Genomic DNA, 22,800 nt, shown 5'->3' with positions numbered 1-22,800 from the left:
TGTTGGCGCAGAGCTAAGGTTGGCAAAGGGAGAATTTTAAACTGTGGAAGCAGAAGGCGTGGCCTTAAATACCAGCTTCCCTGCTTGACTGAACTATGTGATCCCAGGCAAATCACTATACATTTTGCACTGATTTCAGTATCCGGCGAAATTGGGTTCACCGGTACGTCATCATTTTTTGTGTGCGTTATACAAAGTTCTCACTCATGTATGACTTATAGGGTTGCTCCATATATGATAATATTCAAATCTCGCCTCAGAGATCAGTGAAATCAATTCTGCAAAAATTGCTGGGTGGCGGGAGGTGCTTGGATAGTGACATGCAGAGTTGTGGGCGAGATTAAGACACTGGCATCCCATCTGAAAACACAGGGCAATACAAAGGACGATATAAATACCCAGTAATCACAGAGAGATAAACTATTGCGCCATGTATGTAAAAAAAGGGGCCTGTTCCTGACTCGTTGCACTGCCTTTTTTAGGTGGGTACCCACTGCTTGATGGGAAATCTCAGGAACCATTGCCACCCTGCCCAAGATAACGAGAGTCAGTCATTCTGGCATTATGTCAGGGACGTCATTTTTAAATTGAGGCTCCTGGGCTGTGGCCAGCAGCATGCGGCTCTTTGGGCCAGCAGCATGTAGCTTTATGCTTCTGGAGTGGCTGGTTTTCTGATAAGTATAGCCGTCAAGATAGCTCAGTGGGTTGAGCACCTGCTGCTGCAATGTGCGTGTGATCTGCAGGTTGCAAGTTCGGCTCCCGGCAAGGTCAACTCAGCCTTTCATCCTGCTGAAGTTGATAAATGAGTACCAACACAGGTTGGGTGAGATCGTATGTAAATGTGTTCTATATGAAGCGCTTAATCTACATAATAACACATCATTATCGTTTGGCCTTGGACGTCTGGTTGCATTCACAGTAATTTGGTAAATGGGCCTATATGCGCTGATATTAATGATACATATGGTGATCCATTTTTGTATGAAATGTATATCACTTTACAGTGATATTGTAACCATATTTTTCGTAGTGTACAATGCTATGTGATGCCACTTCCTGTTTTGTCAAGCAGGGAAAGATCGTGTTCCATCGCTTCCTGTGATGTCACTTCAGGGTGGGTTATATAGAAAGAACACTTGAATAGGTCAAAGAAAATCACTTTTGGCCCACTCCTCTTGCCCTATGATCCAAATAAATGTGCACAACACTCTACTTATAATACCCGATCTGGGTACGTTCTTAGTTTTTGTGGTTCAAGCAGTAATGCATTAGGTCAACAACAATGCAAGTATTTCATAACTCTCATACAGGTAGGTAAAACATGACACTTTAAGCGCTAAATGGCCTAGTGAATTGTGTGTCAAAAAACATGAGAGTGAATCATGCACTGTCAAGTTCTAGTGGACAGTGTTTAACAGAGAAAAGATGAACATTCTTAACAAAGACAACAAAACAAATGACAAAATGTTCTTTTCCAAGAAACAGTGACAATGCACTGTGGTTAAAAGGTGCGTCTACACCGGGGTGTTTCAGGCCGTCTGTGTGGGCTAGATGAGCCTCGTATCTGTCACGGCCTTCTTCAGGACGGGGGCTGTATGAGAGTGGAGTGCTAAGGGGTTAGATTAACCGTAGGTATATGTTGGGAGACCGTCTCTTAAAGTACTGGTCCCGTAATGCTCCTCAAAATGGAGGCTCTAATCAAGCTTGATCTCGTGGTAAGGGGATGAATCCTTAATAGGGCAGCGCGCGAGGCACTCGCAAGTTGTGTGTAGCTGACAGAGGGCTGCTGCAGCTGCGAGGCGGACTGCTGAGTCATTCCGCGTGAATGCGGAGCCTGGAAACAAAGCTTTCCATATGTTGGGCGACCATCTCTTAAAGTACTGGTCCCGGAATGGTCCTCAAAATGGAGGCTCTAATCAGGCTTGATCTCATGGTAAGGGGATGAATCCTTAATAGGGCAGCACGCGAGGCGCTTGCAAGTTGTGTGTAGCTGACAGAGGGCTGCTGCAGCTACGAGGCAGACTGCTGAGTCATTCCGCGTGAATGCGGAGCCTGGAAACTCAGCAGTCCGCCTCGTAGCTGCAGCAGCCCTCTGTCAGCTACACACAACTTGCGAGCGCCGCGCGTGCTGCCCTATTAATGATTCATCCCCCTACCACGAGATCAAGCCTGATTAGAGCCTCCATTTTGAGGACCATTCCGGGACCAGTACTTTAAGAGACGGTCACCCAACATATACCTAGGGTTAATCTAACCCAGGGGTGCACAACTGATTTTGACAGAGGGCCGAAAGTACCTTACATGAGGGCTATAGTGGGCCGAAAAGTAAAAGTGGGTGGGGCGGTAGGCGGGACATGTCAGGAGGCTTTTTCAACCCCCAATTTGTAATAAACACATGGAAAAAGAATATGTTTTTGAGGGGTAACGATTTTTATTGCATTTCAAACTTACATTTTGTACTACACATTTTAAATTGTTATCATTTATTTCGATTTAGTTATTGTATATCGTCTGTTTAATTAAATTATATATATTTTATTGACCCTTGATTGGACATTCCGTTATTTTGGACTGCTATAGTTTGCTGTTTGGGTTGCCCAAGTGTAGTATGGCCTTCGTTGAGTCAGGTTTCCTCAAAAAAGCAAAGGATGTACATCTCCTAACTGTGTCTGTTTTAGCTTTATTATTGAGTTCACTCTTGGAGTGCAACACTATGCCCCATGGCTCCCACCCCCAACCAAACACTATGCCCCATGGCCCCCTCACCCACAACCAAACACTATGCCCCATGGCCCCCTTACCCCCAACCAAACACTATGCCCCATGGCTCCCACCCCCAACCAAACACTATGCCCCCTGACCCTCAAACCCCAAGCAAACACTATGCCACCTGTCCCTCACCCCCAACCAAAAACTATACCCCATGGCCCCCCCACCCCCAACCAAAGACTATGCCCCATGGCCACCACGCCTCAAGCAAACACTATGCCCCCTGTCCCTCACCCCCAACCAAACACTATGCCCCATGGCTCCCACCCCCAACCAAACACTAGGCCCCATGGCCCCCTCTCCCCCAACCAAACACTATGCCCCATGGCCCCCTCACCCCCAACCAAACACTATGCCCCATGGCCCCCCTCAACCCCCAACCAAACACTATGCCCCATGGCTCCCGGCCCCAACTAAACACTATGCCCCATGGCTCCCACCCCCAACCAAACACTATGCCCCATGGCCCCCTCACCCCCAACCAAACACTATGCCCCATGGCCCCCTCACCCCCAACCAAACACTATGCCCCATGGCTCCCACCCCCCAACCAAACACTATGCCCCATGGCCCCCCGCCTCAAGCAAACACTATGTCCCCTGTCCCTCACCCCCAACCAAACACTATGCCCCATGGCTCCCACCCCCAACCAAACACTATGCCCCATGGCCCCCTCACTCCCAACCAAACACTATGCCCCATGGCCCCCTCACCCCCAACCAAACACTATGCCCCATGGCTCCCACCCCCAAACCAAACACTATGCCCCCTGCCCCTCACCCCCCAAGCAAACACTATGCCCCCTATCCCTCACCCCCAACCAAATACTATGCCCCATGGCTCCAACCCCCAACCAAACACTATGCCCCATGGCCCCCACGCCTCAAGCAAACACTATGCCCCCTGTCCCTCACCCCCAACCAAACACTATGCCCCATGGCCCCCAACCAAACACTATGCCCCATGGCCCCCTCACCCCCAACCAAACACTATGCCCCCTGTCCCTCACCCCCAACCAAACACTATGCCTCATGGCCCCCTCACCCCCAACCAAACACTATGCCCCATGGCTCCCACCCCCAACCAAACACTATGCCCCATGGCCCCCATGCCTCAAGCAAACACTATGCCCCCTGTCCCTCACCCCCAACCAAACACTATGCCCCATGGCCCCCTCACCCCGAAACAAACACTATGCCCCAAACACACTCAAGCATGCACCCATACAGACCCGAACCCCCCAAATCAGCACACTCTCAAACATGCACCCATACAGACCCGAACCCCCCACACCCCAAACTCAGCACACACACTCTCAAACATGCACCCATACAGACCCAAACCCCCCAACTCAGCACACAAACTCTGAAGCATGCACCCATACATGCATCTCAACATACACAACACAAACATACAAAAACAAACATTAATGCACACCCGAACCCCCCACCCCCCAACTCAGCACACACTCTCAAACATACACCATGCACCCAAACAGACCCGAACCCCCCACCCCCAACACAGCACACACACTCTCAAACATGCACCCATACAGACCCGAACCCCCCACCCCCCAAATCAGCACACTCTCAAACATGCACCCATACAGACCCGAACCCCCCACCCCCAACTCAGCACACACTCTCAAACATGCGCCCATACAGACCCGAACCCCCACCCCCCCAACTCAGCACACACTCTCAAGCATACACCATGAACCCATACAGACCCGAACCCCCCCACCCCCAACTCAGCACACAAACTCTGAAGCATGCACCCATACATGCATCTCAAAATACACAACACGAACACTCAAAAACAAACATTCATACACATCCGACACGCCCTCCCACCCCCCATCTCAACATACACAACACAAACACTCAAAAACAAACATTCACACACATCGGACACGCCCCCCCACCCCATCTCAACATACACAACACAAACACTCAAAAACAAACATTCATACACATCTGACACGCACGCCCACCCCCCATCTCAACATACACAACACAAACACTTAAAAACAAACATTCATACACATCTGACACGCACGCCCACCCCCCATCTCAACATACACAACACAAACACTCAAAAACAAACATTCACACACATCGGACACGCCCCCCCACCCCATCTCAACATACACAACACAAACACTCAAAAACAAACATTCATACACATCCGACACGCCCCCCCATCTCAACATACACAACACAAACACTCAAAAACAAACATTCATACACATCCGACACGCCCCCCCCCACCCTCCCATCTCAACATACACAACACAAACACTTAAAAACAAACATTCACACACATCGGACACGCCCCCCACCCCCCCATCTCATCATACACAACACAAACACTCAAAAACAAACATTCATACACATCCGACACGTGCCCCCACCCCCATCTCAACATACACAACACAAACACTCAAAAACAAACATTCATACACATCCGACACTCCCCTCCAGCCCCCCATCTCAACAGACACAACACAAACATACAGCAGAACAGACCAACACACAAACACAAACACACAGACCACTTACCGCAGACGTGCTGGAAGGCAGGTAAGCTCGAACGCTGGCGAGGAATCGTACTACGGCTGGCATGGCAAGCAAGGCTGAAATGCCTTCCGGCATCAAGCCTTACTGGCCACGCCAGCCGTAGTGCTGGCCCTCCATTTGTGCAGCACACACGCACTACGTGGCTCGTAGGAGCGACATGTTGCATGTGTGCTGAGCCAATGAGGGCCAGTGTTTTGTCCGGCCCGGAAGACAACAAAGACTTTCCTAATGGAGGGCGGCCGATGCTGCTTGCGGGCCGCCCTCCATTAGGAAAGTCTTTGTGCCTCGCGGGCCGGAAAAAACAGCATGGCGGGCCACAACTGGCCCGTGAGCCGTATGTTGTGCACCCGTGATCTAACCCCTTAGCACTCCACTCTCATACAGCCCCCGTCCTGAAGAAGGCCGTGACAGATACGAGGCTCATCTAGCCCACACAGATGGCCTGAAACACCCCGGTGTAGACGCACCTTTTAAACACAGTGCATTGTCACTTTTTCTTGGAAAAGAACATTTTGTCATTTGTTTTGTTGTCTTTGTTAAGAATGATCATCTTTTCTTTGTTAAACACTGTCCACTAGAACTTGACAGTGCATGATTCACTCTCATGTTTTTGACACACAATTCACTAGGCCATGAGTGTTATGAAATACTTGTATTGTTGTTGACCTAATGCATTACTGCTTGAACCATAAAAACTAAGAACGTACCCAGATTGCGTATTATAAGTAGAGTGTTGTGCACATTTATTTGGATCATAGGGCAAGAGGAGTGGGCCAAAAGTGATTTTCTTTGACCTATTCAAGTGTTCTTTCTATATAAGTAGCCCTCCTGGGCAGAATAGGTTCCTCACCAGGAGCCCTGTTCCATAAAATTCAGGGTGGGGTCAAATGACAACACTTCCTGTGACGTCATCAGAGGTCAAGTGTCGTGTGATGTCACTTCCGCTACCCCCAGCATTTTGGTGAAATAATATCCCTGTATAAGGTTCGGCTTATTGGCTTTGGATATTCCGCTGCACACTTTGTGAGGCCAGTAGCGTCCTGATAGTAGTGTGTGGATGGTTTCCTTGCCATTTCCCCCTTTGTGGTAGATGGGGTAACGCTCGCCCCACGTGCTTTTCCAGTATCGGGCATGCCCCGGGGAGCTGCAGATAAACAATGCCGTTTATTCACTGAAAGTCTCCATTCTGGGCTCGAATTCAATTCAGAGAAATCGCAAGCTTCTCCTCAAAATTGAGCAAGATCTGTAAAACCGAGGCGTTTCCAGGTTTGTCAGTGTTGGCAGAAGGTTCTGTGGAGAGAAATAATGGTCCCTCAAAGTAGGGAGACGGGACGCCCCTTTACTGAAAAATCTCTCCACAATGTCAAATTCTCGCCCCTCAATGTTCTGGTCTTTCAAGTGCCATACATTGGAGATTGAGAACGTTTTACTTACACAAATTAACATGTTCAACCTTTTTTTAATTAATTCAAAGAAATGGTGTCTAAGTCCTTTTCAATCGTAAGAGGGAGCTTCTGTCTACCCCAACCACGAACCCTCGTCCCTTTCAGTGGGCACACCACCCATAGTCTTTCCAGGAGCTTCTGAAACAAATAGCACCATCCCTCGATAAACTGGTTCAAACACCAGCGCTGAGGCAATTTAAATAAACGTGTTTTGAGCCTGTGGGCGGGATTGCAGCCATTTCCTGTTGACTAGGGCCTAAAATGGGAGCACCCCCGTAATTTCCTGCTAAATATGCAAACAGTGAGCAAGAAGCACGAGATGTTCTATTTTTACAGAAAAAGAGTGAAAAGGTGTCCTCCCTCGACTGCGCCATTTCCTTCAGCACTTCCTGCTGCTTCTCAGTGGGAAAGTGCACACAGACACCCCCGCTCATCCGTGGCATGACTTCCCGGTACAGAACACCATGTTTAACGTGACTCACGCAAAGGTTGTGCAATCTCAGTACCCTTGTGATGGTCTTGAAATCACAGGCTACCCTCGCAGAGGATGACTGTACAAGGAGGAGAGAGCAAACCTTCAGCTTATTCATCCAGCAGGACCACCCAAATCTAAAATTGATCCCCAGCCCCCCAGACACTTATGACAAATATAGTATTTGCTTTTTGTCATTTATGTCGACCTTACCGCAATGTTGGGCAACCTACCGCCCTCTAGTTGTATTAGCCTACAACTACCATTAAACCTACTCAGCATAGTCAACTGTGAGGGATCATGGGAACCGTAGGCCAAAATATCTGGAAGGCCACAGGTCTCCCACCATTGCGTTAAGGGATGCCTTGGGTTGAATTCGTTTTTGGTTGAATATTGGGCATTTTCATGAAGTTTGGCACTTTAAATCCTGAAGAATTGGGTCGGATGGGTTCAGTCGAGATAGCGTGCATGATTGTGCTCAATGCTTTGGGGTCTGACACTTGCCATTTTCAGCCATGCATTGTTCCTAAAGGAGGTGTACTTTTGTGGTTTGACCTTGTAGTTGGGCTCTCGTGGAGGTGTACTTTTGTGGTTTTACCTTCTAGTAGGGCGCTTGAGGGGGTGTACTTTTGTGGTTTGACCTTCTAGTTGGGCGCTCGAGGGGGTGTACTTTTGTGGTTTGACCTTGTAGTTGAGTGCTCGAGGAGGTGTACTTTTGTGGTTTTACCTTCTAGTTGGGTGCTCGAGGGGTTTACTTTTGTGGTTTGACCTTCTATTTGGGTGCTCGAGGGGGTGTACTTTTGTGGTTTAACCTTCTAGTTGGGCACTCAAGAGGGTGTACTTTTGTGGTTTTACCTTCTAGTTGGGAGCTCGAGGGGGTGCACATTTGTGGTTTGACATTCTAGTTATGCGCTCAAGGGGGTGCCGTCTATTAGTAGAGGGGACTGCGCCGATCTGTATTTTGACCTGTAAGTAATGGGTGGGCTGTGTTAATGGTCATGGTTAAACAGTTGCCTCCCTTCCGGTGGCTGCTCTGTGTGCCTCACTGGACTAATGCATCCGTGTGGTTTAAGAGTCGTGTGTCATCAACATGCGTGTGGTAGCCTCACACAAGTCAGTAGGGTGGGCATGCAGTGGCTTCAGATATGAATGGAAGAGGAATGCCTTCTATGTGGAGCGTGGGGGGAGACTGCACACAGATTCTGGAAGCTGGTATCAGGGAAACTACAGTATAAGCTTGGGAAGGGAGAGGGAATCCAAGTCTGGGGGTCCCCAGGTTTTCGATTCTTCCTGGAGTGTAGTTGGTAGGAGCTGTTGCTCTAATGTATAAAACGAGGTCAATAAGTTCATTAGGACCCTGAAGGGTGGCGCCAGCCAATCAGGAGGCTCGGAACGTGGGCTGTACTGTATGGTACAAGCCCCCGCTACAAGCTGCCTGGGCAGCCAGTGCCTCCTTCCCTTCCTTGCTCACCCTTCCCTCACACCATTGCACCCATGTAGTTTCCTACACAGGTGCTAATGTCATCTTAAAAAAAAAGAAACATACCTTTTCTGCGCGGCCTGGCACCGGCAGTGCTGCTATCTCCTCAGTCTGTTTTCCATGCTGATGATATCGAAGTCATCAACATGGAAAACGGCCTGAGGCTTTCAGCAACGCTGTGCGGCCTGGTCAGGGTGTGGGGTGCATTTAAAGGCCCCAAACGGAAGTCCCTTTCACATGAATGGCAGGCTTATAAACACTGAAGCAAAAACTGGCTGGACTTGGTTGTTTTTCAAGTAAAATTAAAGAGCCATGTGGAAAGAGGCCTACCTGTTATTACCAATTAAAAAGCAGCATTTTAATTTACAAAGGAAGGACGAATCAAAGATCCCCGTCACATGGAAAACAGGATTTTTAAACATTGAAAACAAAAACGGCCTGCACGTGTGTGTGCAAATAAAAAAAAGTTCTAAAAAGTGAAAGTGAAAAAAAATATCACTGCTCACAGCAAAATGTCAGGAAAACAAAACATGATGGCACAGCCATTTTCATTAAGGTACCCTTGCTTCGCTCAGCCCTTAACTTGGCTGGTGGGCCGTTACGTACTGGGTCGGCTCACCACCTCAGTGCATATCGCCTCAGCAGGACCTTCTGGCCCTGCCTCATCCCTGCACTCTCCTCACACATCTCTATCTGAGAGAGTTAACCACCATTTACACAGAGGAGTGCAATCCCTTTTAATCGAAGAATGAGACTTAAGGATTTCATTCTGGCCTGGAGCCAGACTGCAGCCTCCTAGGACGTTGCTGGATTCCTAATATATGGTTACCTGTGTGGTGCACATGTTTAGTAAACTATTGTTATTAGCGTAAATATTTGAAATGCACTTGTCTCTGTTTAAATTCTCTGACTCCATGTCGGGCTTCAGGAGAAGAGGAGTTCATGCACTTGGCACTTGGACCACACTGTGGAGCTTTGGGATGCTCTGGGATATCCTGGTGTGGACTACATCACACTTTGAAAGGCTGGCATTCACCAGGGTCCCCCTAAGGTTCCATGGAGCACACAAACACATCACTCACCTCTTTCTCCAGTGTTGTGTGATCACCATGTTGTCTTTGCAGCTCGTGGTCCGCTTTTGCACCACACGCCTCTGATCACCACAGCCCTCGTTTAAATCTTGTGCAGCCGCCATATTGTCACTACTGCCAATCTTTCTGTCGTGAGTGGCTGCCATCTTGTCACTGCGGTACTTGTTCAAGTCATCTCATGGAAGAGCTCCAGCTCCAAGCTTTGGCACAAACTGCTGGGAGTGCAACACTCACAACTCCGGAGACAGCCAGGTGTGCCAAACCTGTAAAAGAGGAAAGGATAGCTGAGTGTTCTTCCTATAGCCGCATCACATGATCGCCACATTCCTCCATCAGATAAACCTCATACTTCCCAAGATATCCTGGTACCTTCATCACATGACCCCAAAACCTTGATCACAAGATAGCCTGGCAGATTCATCACATGACCCCCCATGCATTGCTCACAAGATAGCCTGGTACCCTCATCACATGACCCCACACCCCAATACATTGATCCCAAGGTAGCCTGGTACCCTCATCACATGACCCCACCCCCCAATGCATTGATCCCAAGATAGCCTGGTACCCTCATCACATGACCCCACACCCCAATACATTGATCACCAGATAGCCTGGTGCTTTCATCAAATGGCCCCCGCAGCTGTGTCCTGTTGAGCCCAATGCCTTCATGCAACCACCCAATCCGTTGTGAAAGGATCATGACATCTTTACATTTTAAAACGAAGAGAGATTCATGTTTCTTCAGAGTTATGCCAATAACCACCAAAATGTGCAGAGCCCCATGCCACAATATCCTCCTAAATCCATATGAATCCCCAAGCTCCAACAAATGCACCCTCATGCCTCCATCAAATGAAATGTACCTCCATCTCAACAGCCTTCCACCTCAATCCTGCAAATGTCATGCCTCCATCTCATTTGCTGAAAAGTTATACCAATGACAGCTGTCCACAATACAAAAGACTCAACACTGACGGGAAAGCCTCATATATCCTCAAAAGTCACTCATGGACCTCATGCCTCGATCACAGGACATACTTCTCTGGCCGTCCCTTGAAACTCAAGCTTCAATCCTGTGACCCTCACACCTTAAAGCACCAAACACAACGGTCTCATCTATTCTACTTCCAATATAGGCACGTCCTGTCTCCATTAACTGATAGCATCACACTGCCGCCACAAGCCTCTCATACCCCAGGCCGCATCACATAGCCCCTATATCATGATCATTACACAGCCTCTGTCCTCACCCATACATCCACGATGTCACACTTCAATCTCATACCTCTAGCAAATAAATCATGTACCTTTATTTTATGAAGATCCTATCTCTATCACTGTCCATATCTCACTACCCCCAAATGAACCACATGCAACCATATGCCTATACTGTGTACTTCTATACCATGATAGCGTCATAACTTCCTCAGGCGACAATTTCCTAGTATGTGCTTACCCAATCCCCACAGACTGTGATCAGACCTCCACAGACCATGCGCTGGGCCTCAAGCAATGGATCTAGTAATGGATTATAGCCCAGCAGGTTCAATGTGAAAAGTCTTTGCTGCCAATTGTGTAGAGGCTTCTCTTTAAGGAAACTTGACAGTTTCACAGATATCCCATTTCACATTCAGGAAGAGATCTGGGATTGGGAGGTCTCGACATTCTCCGTCTTATAACATCAGGAGAAATCTCGACTTCTTGCGTTGGCCTTCCTTTTATAATATGGATGTTGGCAGCAGGTGGACAACCAGTGCGCCCTCCAAACTCCCCACATTAGAATATTGTAGATTTGGAACTGTGCCCTGGATTTCAGTCCCAAAATAACAGTGCTCTGCACAAGCTGTGTAAGCGTGTGCCGGTTGAACAGATGCCAGAGAAGGAAGCGATAGGTCTGTTTTTAGGGAAACGGACAAGCTTTGGCTGAGGTGGTCTGCTCAGATCTCGAAAAACAAGCAGTACTGCCAGTACCTTTCCACTAATAGCTTTCCATCATGAAAACCAAAACTTAACCTCAAAAGTAAAAATACATTGAGAACTGAAGAACATTAAGAGAGGGGACTGGACTGGGCACGGGGTTCGAGAACGAGTTATGGAGTATAAGAATGGGCATTAGTCGGGGGCACGTTGGCCTTCACATTGACCTCTGGCATATAGGACGTACCTTCCTGTGTGGTTGGCAGAGGGTTGCACTGAATGAGTTGTTCTCTGATTAAAATGTGTCTGCTTACTATATCCTAAGACCGGAACATGACACAGAAAGCCCTGTTTCCAAGACTCCTTAGTGATGGATTGAATTCAGCCTTCTCTCTGGGATCACGCAGTTCATTAAACCCACTCACCATGCTGGTGATGTGTTTCAGGTCACTCTGGTGAAATTAAGCTTTCTTCTCATGATGGAGTCATGGCCAACCACCCTGAATGGCTCTTTGAGTCAGGGCCCTTTAGAGTCCGTGAAATGTTGCGATATCCCACCACTATTAACAAACCACATTTCAACCCACTGATCAAGAACTTAGCACTGAACAGTTTGTGGGAAATACTATTAAGTGTTCAGTGGCTTAACCAGCAAACACTGATCTCTACGGTCATATTCGCTGCACGCCCTAGCACTTGGGATTTCGCAACGGCTGCATCAAATAACGCGATGGTGTAGGAGCTGCACAAAATCTTTCATGTGCTGGATTGTCAGGAAATGGGCATAGGGGCTACAGATGGTCAAGATGTTTGGAATTATTACCCTGTGGTTCACTTCAAATGTTCATCTTGTGTACATTACTTTTCATCCTGTATGTGCAGGTGCTCAGGATGCATAAGACGGGATCCAGCTGCTGATGAGGTGGTACACATGCATCATTACGCCATTATCACCCAGCTTTGCCTACAAGGGTCTTCAACAGCCAAGCTATGATCTATCCAAAGCCAACCTGCCAGACTCCAGACTCCTCTTCTACTCCAAGCCCCAGGAACACATATCCCATGGTCTGCGTCAGCTACAGTGACCTCCCAGACTCAGTACAACTCCATAATGTAACGCTACTTATGCCGAACCTCCTCATGTGCCGCAGATGAACAGACACTGCGATATAATTATGGAAAACATGTGAATTCAAACTTCGATTCAGCACTTACAACCAAAAGAGGGGATTGGATTGCAGCTAACACCAAACAGAAACAGAGGTGCTCAAGCAACAGCTATCTACCAACTGTAGAGTATGCCACACTGAAACCATACTACCTTTGGGCTACAAATAGCAGGAAACTGGAATGGGTGGGACCTTACTGATTGACAGCTGAAAATCCAGGAACTAGGAAACACAGACTAGGCAGGCAAGCTCCGGTTAAACTATCAACACACACACATGTGATCATAAATGGACTCTTTACATGGCCTGAGGATGGCTGCGGTATGAAAACCACACTGAGTACCCAGCCGAAACTCGGGTCGACATTTTATCTGTTTGAGCTCCATTTAGGACAACAATTTGGATGGTTTGTACGTGTGTGGAGAACTACTGTATCAAAATCACAGAATGATACATGCCATGATTATACATTTTTGGCGCATTCAAAGTTAGAAAACAGCACTTTGCACATGAGGTCGAATTGTGTGCCCCACTTTGACCTATTGATCTTACTGCATGTTTTGCACAGGATGAAAGGATTTGTATGGGAATGAATGAGGTTGGTTTGGATGAGTGAGAGTGGTTGATCACAGTATGTTGTGTGTGTTTGGTATACATTGAAATGTAGGTTTGCATCACTGATTCAGTTATGTGTTTTTTTAAATGACATGAAACTTTGCATATGTTGTGTGTATATGTTCGTATGCACTTTATAAAATAAAATAAAGAATAATTGAGATTATCAACTGATTTAGATTTTTATGGAAAGAGATTGCTTTGTATAGGAAAGTAGTTGAGCGCAATGAGAGTCTGTATATACCTTTGGGTATCTACATGTTGTGATAGCGCCAAAGCCTCACCAAAAGGCACCACTCTGCCAAATCCCCGAGATGATACCAACCCAAATCTGCTCTGCCATTTGAAATCAACATCAAGATGGGCATCTGTTCGCAATCCAGGCCCCTACGCTACAGACCACGCTGCCTCATAATCTAGACGGAGAACACGATTACCATTTCCAGCATGCATAAAAAATAAATAAAATATTGTCATTCTTTTCAGGCGATTATCGCTGCCTTGCAATTTACCCACGTCACGGTTCTCCGTCCCTATGCTTCCTATCCTCTGCTTTGTTTGTACATCACGTGTTCTACTGACTGCCTGTGTGCTCAGCAACGATCTCATGGTCATTTCTAATAAGCAGTGTGTCCCCACCACCCAGGTAGCTCTTCCATCTGTAACTCCAGGAACCTACTGGAGGGGACCTTCCCGCAATATGCATGCATTCCAGCACTCCGTCTGACATCACAGCTACAGGCTAACATACACTCAGGGAAGGGAAGGGATACAAGACACCTGATACCCCATTCTAGAGTATGATGCGATTATTCAAGGCCACTGGCATCGATTCAACCTTTTTTGACATCTTTAAATCCCTTGATTCTTGGTTGGACTCATTTGTCGCCTTCTACTGAGGAGCAGAAATGGATATTGTAGCACATTTCCATTTTCGTTCTTTGAAGGACATTAAGCTTCTTCTCCCACCATCTGATTTTTGCAGCTTGGTCTTCTCGGCCCTCAGGAACAGCATTCAGGTTTGGTGAACAGCAAATTCTGGAATATCACAGCAGGGCATTACATTCAGTTGTGGTTTACGGGAGGATGCGTCAGAGGTAGACAGGGATCAATTCTGGCATATGAAGAATGGATGCCAAGTGCCACATACAGTTCTGAAGTAGACGAATGGGCATCAGTGGGATCAGGGCCCAACTTGGAGTATGGAAAAAGCACTGGGGTGCCATGTTTTATTCTTGATCACAGGATCTGGAATTTGGGGCGCATGGGATCAATTCTGGCTTGCCTGATTGGGGCGTTGGTGTCCCTTACATAGTTCTGCAGCACATATCGGGTGTCCATGGTGATTCATTCAGATGCAGAGTGCGGGCACGGGCTGCAATGGTGCCACTGGTGTTTTTGAAGTACTGGAACAGTTAACACGTGTGCCACATTTAGTACACTGACGTACAGCAACAGGCAGCCTGCATGCAAGGATCAGCCACATATGGCATATGGAAGCAGTCTGGGCACAATCTGTTTCTGAGTACAAGAGCAAGCCACAAGGGTGCCAGGCATCAGTCATCTAGCACAGAAATGGGCACTAGTGGTATAAGAGATCAGTTCCAGAGCAGGGAAATGGGTACCAGAGGTGCCGTGAGTCGTGTCTACCTTCGGAAAGGCAACAAATTGCATATTATATAGTCAAAACACAGTGCATCTGTAGGTAATGACATCCAAAATTACCACCAGGGGAGGGGACACAGCCAAACAGGTTGCTCAGATCGTGGCCTGAATCCCACAATCCAAGACCATGTTCTGAGCAACCTGTCTTTTTCTTCCCCCCACCCTCCCTTTCCTTAATTGATATTGATATTTTATTTCTATCGCGCATGTACACAAGTGTTTAAGAGCGCGATTTTCCCCGTCCCTCCCATCCCCACTCACCTGATGGCTGTGGCGGCAGCAGCCCGCCACCGCTCCTGCTTCTCTGACTTTCTTCTTCCTGCCACCATGGAAATGGAAGAGGGGTTCTGCTTGAAGTCCTGCCTTCCAGTTCTGTGGCAGCCATCTTTACACAGTCTTTTCTATGAATGAACAGGACGCCAGGGGTGCTAATGGCGTTAGTAACCCGTCACGGGCTTTACCGGGGAAGTAACGTCCCAGTGCCCTCATTAAAAGCACCTGCTTCGCTCGGGCCATTGACTTGGGCTGCCTTGCCGATACCCCTGGTATATTCGGCGTGGATCTATCTTTACTCTCCAGGACACTAAAGTCTCCAACAGGTCCATCCTTTACATGAATTTATCTTTTTTTTGGTGCACTATGTGATCACATCCAATTCAACATATGACATCATCTTTACGGTATAACATGCCTTTAAGGAATAACGCACTTAGTAGTTCTGTGTCACATATTGCTCGCCGGGTTCATTTGATGAAGCAATGAAAATGATATGTACGCCACAGTTTTGGATACAAACCTAGGCTTGGTCAGTCCGCTGCACACTGCTTGCTTTGGTGGACGGAATCTGGGCGCAGGGACATCTCGCGGGACCAAAGCACTAGCAATGCTGGCATCTTCTGTCATCACATACAGGCATCTGGCAACAGAGGTTGGCAGCGCTCAAGCACCGTCCCACAGCAAGACCGTCGAAACACATGCAGAAAACCTTACATTGAACATGGACACGAAACAGTGACCCCCGCATCATGCACACAAAATCACACAATAAAATTGGATACCGTGCCTAGACCCACTAAAGCACGTATGCAGAGGACTGCATTGGCACTGGAGAGAGATCTGGGACTGCAACAGCACTAAAAAACATAGCAACGAGCTTCCATATGCCGAACCCGGAAGTTAATTCTAGGCATGCGCACAAGACTATACAATCCGGGACCTAAACTGTGCAGCTGCCACAGCATATTTGCAAAAATGATTCTCAAAATCGGGCGTCAAAGCATATTGTGTAGACTGTGGTGGCCCTTCTGTAGACCGTGTACTTGTGTAGACTGTGGCCCTTTGCAATTCATGAATTCGTTAATCTTTGCCCCTGAGCCGTCCTCCCTGCAAGGCAAGGAGGAGCATTGGAGAGAACCAGGACTGGGGCCAGGAGTGCCACACAAGCCAACCTTCACGAACACTAGACCTAAAGATTCCTTCAAGCCCTCAGGTGTGAGCATCTGAAGTTACTGCCACTTTCCTGCATCAACACTCCCTTCACAGTCCCCTCCAGCATGCAGAATTCGGTGGCTCCATAGGAGTGAGTGGGATGAACTTATTAGAAATATAAAAGTTGCCACAAAAGGTGGCAGTGGTAACTTCTTCAGGAGTTACTGGCAAGACCGACAGCAGGAGCGCAACCAATACCCTGGGTCACAGGTGGCCCCACGATTAAGGGGTACACATATTGGCCTAGGGCCTGTGTAGGTCTATGGGAATCTCATGGCACCCATCATCATATTTTACACGGTGCACCCGTCGTTTTGTCTTTGCCAATGGCGAGTCGTGCTAACAACTGGGCAAATTGAAGGCTGGGCAGAACAGCTCAGTTGCAAGGTAGAGAAGGAGACATTATTTGGCGTGACACAGAAGCTTCCTAGAATATTCACCTCCAGGCCATTAATAGAGTCGGTCATTGATCAATGGGAACAAGTGACATTTTATGCATGGCACAGAGGCTTCCTGGAATATTCACCTCCATGCCATTAATAGAGTCCTAAAGTTCCATCATTGATCAATTGGAACAAGTGACATTCTATGCATGGCACAGGGGCTTCCCAGACAATTCACCTCCATGCCATTAATAGAGTCCAAACGTTCCATCATCGATCAATGGGACAAGTCACATTCTATGCATGGCACAGAGGCTTCCCAGAATATTCACCCCCAAGCCATTAATAGATGGGAACAAGTGACTCAATAGGAACAAGTGACATTCTATGCATGGCACATAGGCTTCCCAGAATATTCACCTCCATGCCATTAATAGAGGTCTAACGTTCCAACATTGATCAATGGGAACAAGTGACATTCCATGCATGGCACAGGGGCTTCCCAGAAAATCCACCTCCATGCCATTAATAGAGTCCTATCGTTGCATCATTGATCAATGGGAACAAGTGACATTTTATGCATGGCACAGAGGCTTCCTGGAATATTCACCTCCATGCCATTAATAGAGTCCTAAAGTTCCATCATTGATCAATGGAAACAAGTGACATTCTATGCATGGCACAGGGGATTCCCATAATATTCACCTCCATGCCATTAATAGAGTCCTAACGTTCCATCATCGATCAATGGGACAAGTGACATTCTATGCATGGCACAGAGGCTTCCCAGAATATTCACCCCAAGCCATTAATAGATGGGAACAAGTGACTCAATAGGAACAAGTGACATTCTCCCAGAATATTCACCTCCATGCCATTAATAGAGGTCTAACGTTCCATCATTGATCAATGGGAACAAGTGACATTCTATGCATGGCACAGAGGCTTCCTGGAATATTCACCTCCAGGCCATTAATAGAGTTCTAACGTTCCATCATCGATCAATGGGACAAGTGACATTCTATGCATTGCACATAGGCTTCCCAGAATATTCAACCCCAAGCCATTAATAGATGGGAACAAGTGACTCAATAGGAACAAGTGACATTCTATGCATGGCACATAGGCTTCCCAGAATATTCACCTCCATGCCATTAATAGAGGTCTAACGTTCCAACATTGAACAATGGGAACAAGTGACATTCTATGCATGGCACAAAGGCTTCCCAGAATATTCACCTCCATGTCATTAATGGAGTCCTAACGTTCCGTCATTGATCAATGGGAACAAGTGACATTCTATGCATGGCAGAGAGGCTTCCCAGAATATTCACCTCCATGCCATTAATGGAGTCCTAACGTTCCATCATTGATCAATGGGAACAAGTGACATTCTATGCATTGCACATAGGCTTCCCAGAATATTCAACCCCAAGCCATTAATAGATGGGAACAAGTGACTCAATAGGAACAAGTGACATTCTATGCATGGCACATAGGCTTCCCAGAATATTCACCTCCATGCCATTAATAGAGGTCTAACGTTCCAACATTGATCAATGGGAACAAGTGGCATTCTATGCATGGCACAAAGGCTTCCCAGAATATTCACCTCCATGTCATTAATGGAGTCCTAACGTTCCATCATTGATCAATGAGAACAAGTGACATTCTATGCATGGCACAGGGGCGTCCCAGAAAATTCCCCTCTATGCCATTAATAGAGTCCTAACGTTCCATCATTGATCAATGGGAACAAGTGACATTCTATGCATGACACATAGGCTTCCCAGAATATTCACCTCCATGCCATTAATAGAGTCCTAAGGTTCCATCATTGATCAATGGGAACCGGTAACATTCTATACGTGTTACAGAGGATTCCCAGGATATTCACCTCCATGTCATTAATAGAATCCTGATGTTGCATCATTAATTACTAGGAACAAGTGACATTCTGTGCATGGGATGGAGGCTTACTGGAATATTCACCTCCATGCCATCAATAAAGTCCTAAAGTTCCATCATTGATCAATGGGAACAAGTGACATTCTATGCATGGCACAGAGGCTTCTCAGAATATTCACCTCCATGCCATTAATAGAGTCCTATCGTTCCATCATTGATCAATGGGAACAAGTGACATTCTATGCATGGCACAGAGGCTTCCCAGAATATTCACCTTCTTGCCATTAATAGAGTCCTATCGTTCCATCATTGATCAATTGGAACGAGTGACATTCTATGCATGGCACAGAAGAGGCTTCCCGGAATGTTCACCTCCATGCCATTAATAGAGTCCTAACGTTCCATCATTGATCAATGGGAACAAGTGACATTCTATGCATGGCACATAGGCTTCCCAGAATATTCACCTCCATGCCATTAATAGAGTGCTAATGTTCCAGCATTGATCAATGGGAACAGGTAACATTCTATGCGTGTTACAGAGGATTCCCAGGATATTCACCTCCATGTCATTAATACAATCCTGATGTTGCATCATTAATTACTGGGAACAAGTGACATTATGTGCATGGCACGGAGGCTTCCTGGAATGTTCACCTCCATGCCATTAATAGAGTCCTAATGTTCCATCATTAATCAATGGGAACAAGTGACATTCTATGCATGGCACAGAGGCTTCCCAGAATATTCACCTCCATGCCATTAATAGTCCTATCGTTCCATCATTGATCAATGGGAACAAATGACATTCTATGCATGGCACAGAGGCTTCCCAGAATATTCACCTCCATGCCATTAATAGTCCTAACGTTCCATCGTTGATCAATGGGAACAAGTAACATTCTATGAGTGTTACAGAGGCTTTCCTGGATATTCACCTCCATGTCATTAATAGAATCCTGATGTTGCATCACTCATTAGTGGGAACCAGTGATATGCATGGCACAGAGGATTCCCATGATATTCACTTCCATGCCATTAATAGCATCCCGACGTTGCCTCATTAATTACTGGGAACACGTGACATACTGTGCATGGCACAGAGGCTTCCTAGAATATTCACCTCCATGCCATTACTAGAGTCCTAGCGTTCCATTATTGATCTATAGGAACACGTGACATTCTATGTATGGCACAGAAGCTTCCCAGAATATTCACGTCCATGCCATTAATAGAGTCCTAACGTTCCATCATTGATTAATTGGAACAAGTGACTTTTTATCCATTCCTAGAATATTCACTGCCATGCCATTAATAGAATCCCAATGTTGCATCATTAATTACTGGGAACAAGTGGAATTCTATGCATGAAACAGAGGATTCCTAGAATTTCGACCTCCGTGTCATTAATAGACACCTGGCGTTCTGTCATTAATTATTGGGAACAGGTGACATTCTATGCATGGCACAGAAGCTCCCTAGAATACTCACCTCCATGCCATTAATAGAATCCCAACATTGTGTCATTAATTACTGGGAACAAGTGGTCTTAATTCATGGCACAGAGGCATCCTAGAATATTCACCTCCATGCCATTAATAGAATCCCAACGGTGCGTCCTTAATTACTGGGAATAAGTGATATATATGGCACAGAGGATACACAGGACATTCACCGCCAAGTCATTAATGAACTTTGGCATTGGGTCATTTTTTACTGGGAACAAGTAGGCACAAAAGCTTCCTAGAATATTCACCTCTATGCCATTAATAGAGACCTGACGTTCTGTCATGAATTAATGGGAAGAAGTGATGTACATGGCACTGAAGTTTTCTAGAATATTTAACTCCATGCCATTAATAGAATCCCAACGTTGCATCATTAATTACTGGGAACAAGTGACATTGTATCCATGACACAGAAGCTTCCTAGAATATTCACCTCCATGTCATTAGTAGAAACTTGATGTTGTGTCATTAATTACTGGGGAAAAGCGGCATTCTGTGCATGGCACAGAGGCTTCCTACGATATTCACCTGCATGTCATTAATAGAATCCAGAGGTTGCATCATTAATTATTGTGAACAAGTGATATATATGGAACAGAAGATTCCCAGACATTCACCTCCATGCCATTAATGGAATTTTGGAATTGGTTCATTAATTACTGGGAACAAGGGGCATTGTTTCCATGGCACAGAAGCTTCCAAGAATATTAATACCATTAATGGAATCTCGACGTTGCGTCATTAATTACTGGGAACAAGTGACATGGCTTCCTATAATAGTCCCCTCCATGCTGTTAACGGAATGGCGACTTTACGCAACATTACTGGGAACAGTAGTAGATAGTCTATGGCATGCAGGAAGCACTATTATAAAATCTGCCTCTGCCCTCTCGCGCAGCACTTAAGGTTAGTAACGCGTGAAGGACGAGGTTGTCAAGGTTTGGTGCTCTTCCCCAGGTGGTCGCCCTTTTCCAAGCCTGGATGATTATCCCGAAATGCCACATTCCCTGCGCTGTGCAAGCAGCCTAGAGCCCTTCAGCAAAGACTGTTAATAATTCCCGCCTTTTGGACCATGTATCCCTTCCTTCCTGTTTATCACACGGCCTTATTATTTGTTTGCATGTGTGCTTGGTTGCCTAGCAGTGGAATATACTCATGTCCCCTCCACCACCCATCACTGTGTTCCACTCTATGAAGGTGCTGTTGGGACTGTGCCACCGGCTGCCACACAGTACTACCCACTTAAACCCCTGTGATCTTCCTGTAAACTACTCCATGGTGGCACGGCGGACACTTCCATTTTACCGGATCCCAGTACTGCTTGCCTCCTCTCACCACTCGGATATTAATCTGCTCGTAATGTCATGTTTTGTTAGGGTTCTGTGATGCAGGTTGTGCACCGCTGCGGTGTGCATGGCCTGCATGCGCTCTAAAGCGCACCAGTGCTTTTCCTCTCACACTCTAGAGAATTACCTCAGTGACCTACTCTGGCAGTCTTTTTTGCTTTCCAGATGTTTTGTACTACAACTCACATACGTCACAGCCAGCATAGTCAACGGTCATGGGAACCCACATCCAAAACACCTCAAGAACCACAGCAGGTTACGATCAAGTTTACACTCTGCCAAAATACACTTCTACCAAGCTGCAGAAACCCAGCTACTGAACTGGGTTTATTGCATGTTTCCAGCTTAAAACTTCGTCAGGCTTTCTCAATATCTGTTGCTGCCTGCACATCAAGTATTTTTTTAAAATAATTTCTTGATTTTGATGTGGAATATTTTTGTGATCATTACTGTTGGGAGCTCCAACATAATGGGCCTCATTATGACTTTGATGGTAGCTGGTGCCATGAATGGTGCCAATGCATCCGTCAAGGTCTGCGAGCGGGTGCCTTTCCACCCGCCATGTCAGACCTGGCGGGTGGAAAGGCACCCGCTCGCAGAACTCGTAGTTTGCAGATTCGGAAACAACGGTACCGGCAAGCTTACCGGTACCGTTGTTTCCAGACCGGCAACCTTATAATGGCCCCCAATTCGTTTAATTTATTTTATTGGTCACTTATTAGGCACTTATACAATTAGCAAAACTGTTTCAAAGCACCCACAGGGCAACAGGGTGGGACAGAGTAAGGTAAACATTGAATTACAACAGAATTAATTAATTGAATGAAAAGTGCAAACAAATAATGAGAATAAAAGGGAGGGGAGATGAACCTACTATGCCTTTTGAGTGTTCAGAACGTGCAAGTGCACAGGGGAGGGGCATGAGGGATAGGTGCTGTGGTGCTCAGGGCGATGTGCTCAGG

At 46.6% G+C, this 22,800-nt stretch overlaps 1 protein-coding gene across 1 annotated transcript in view; it reads right to left on the bottom strand.

Moving 5' to 3' along the window:
* Positions 1-22,800, bottom strand: part of ADAMTSL4 (ADAMTS like 4) — a 549,072-nt gene that overhangs the window by 485,634 nt on the left and 40,638 nt on the right. The window contains exon 2 of the mRNA XM_069649732.1: positions 9,828-10,099. Coding sequence (XP_069505833.1) covers positions 9,828-9,982 — 155 coding nt within the window. The 5' untranslated portion in view covers positions 9,983-10,099. The remainder of the gene's footprint in view (positions 1-9,827; positions 10,100-22,800) is intronic.

The sequence above is a fragment of the Ambystoma mexicanum genome, chromosome 1p (genome assembly GCF_040938575.1).
Source record: "Ambystoma mexicanum isolate Mex_15411 chromosome 1p, UKY_AmexF1_1, whole genome shotgun sequence".
NCBI classification, from domain to species: domain Eukaryota; kingdom Metazoa; phylum Chordata; class Amphibia; order Caudata; family Ambystomatidae; genus Ambystoma; species Ambystoma mexicanum.
Note: the sequence above shows the minus strand (reverse complement) of the source record. Positions and strands in the feature narration are given on the sequence as shown.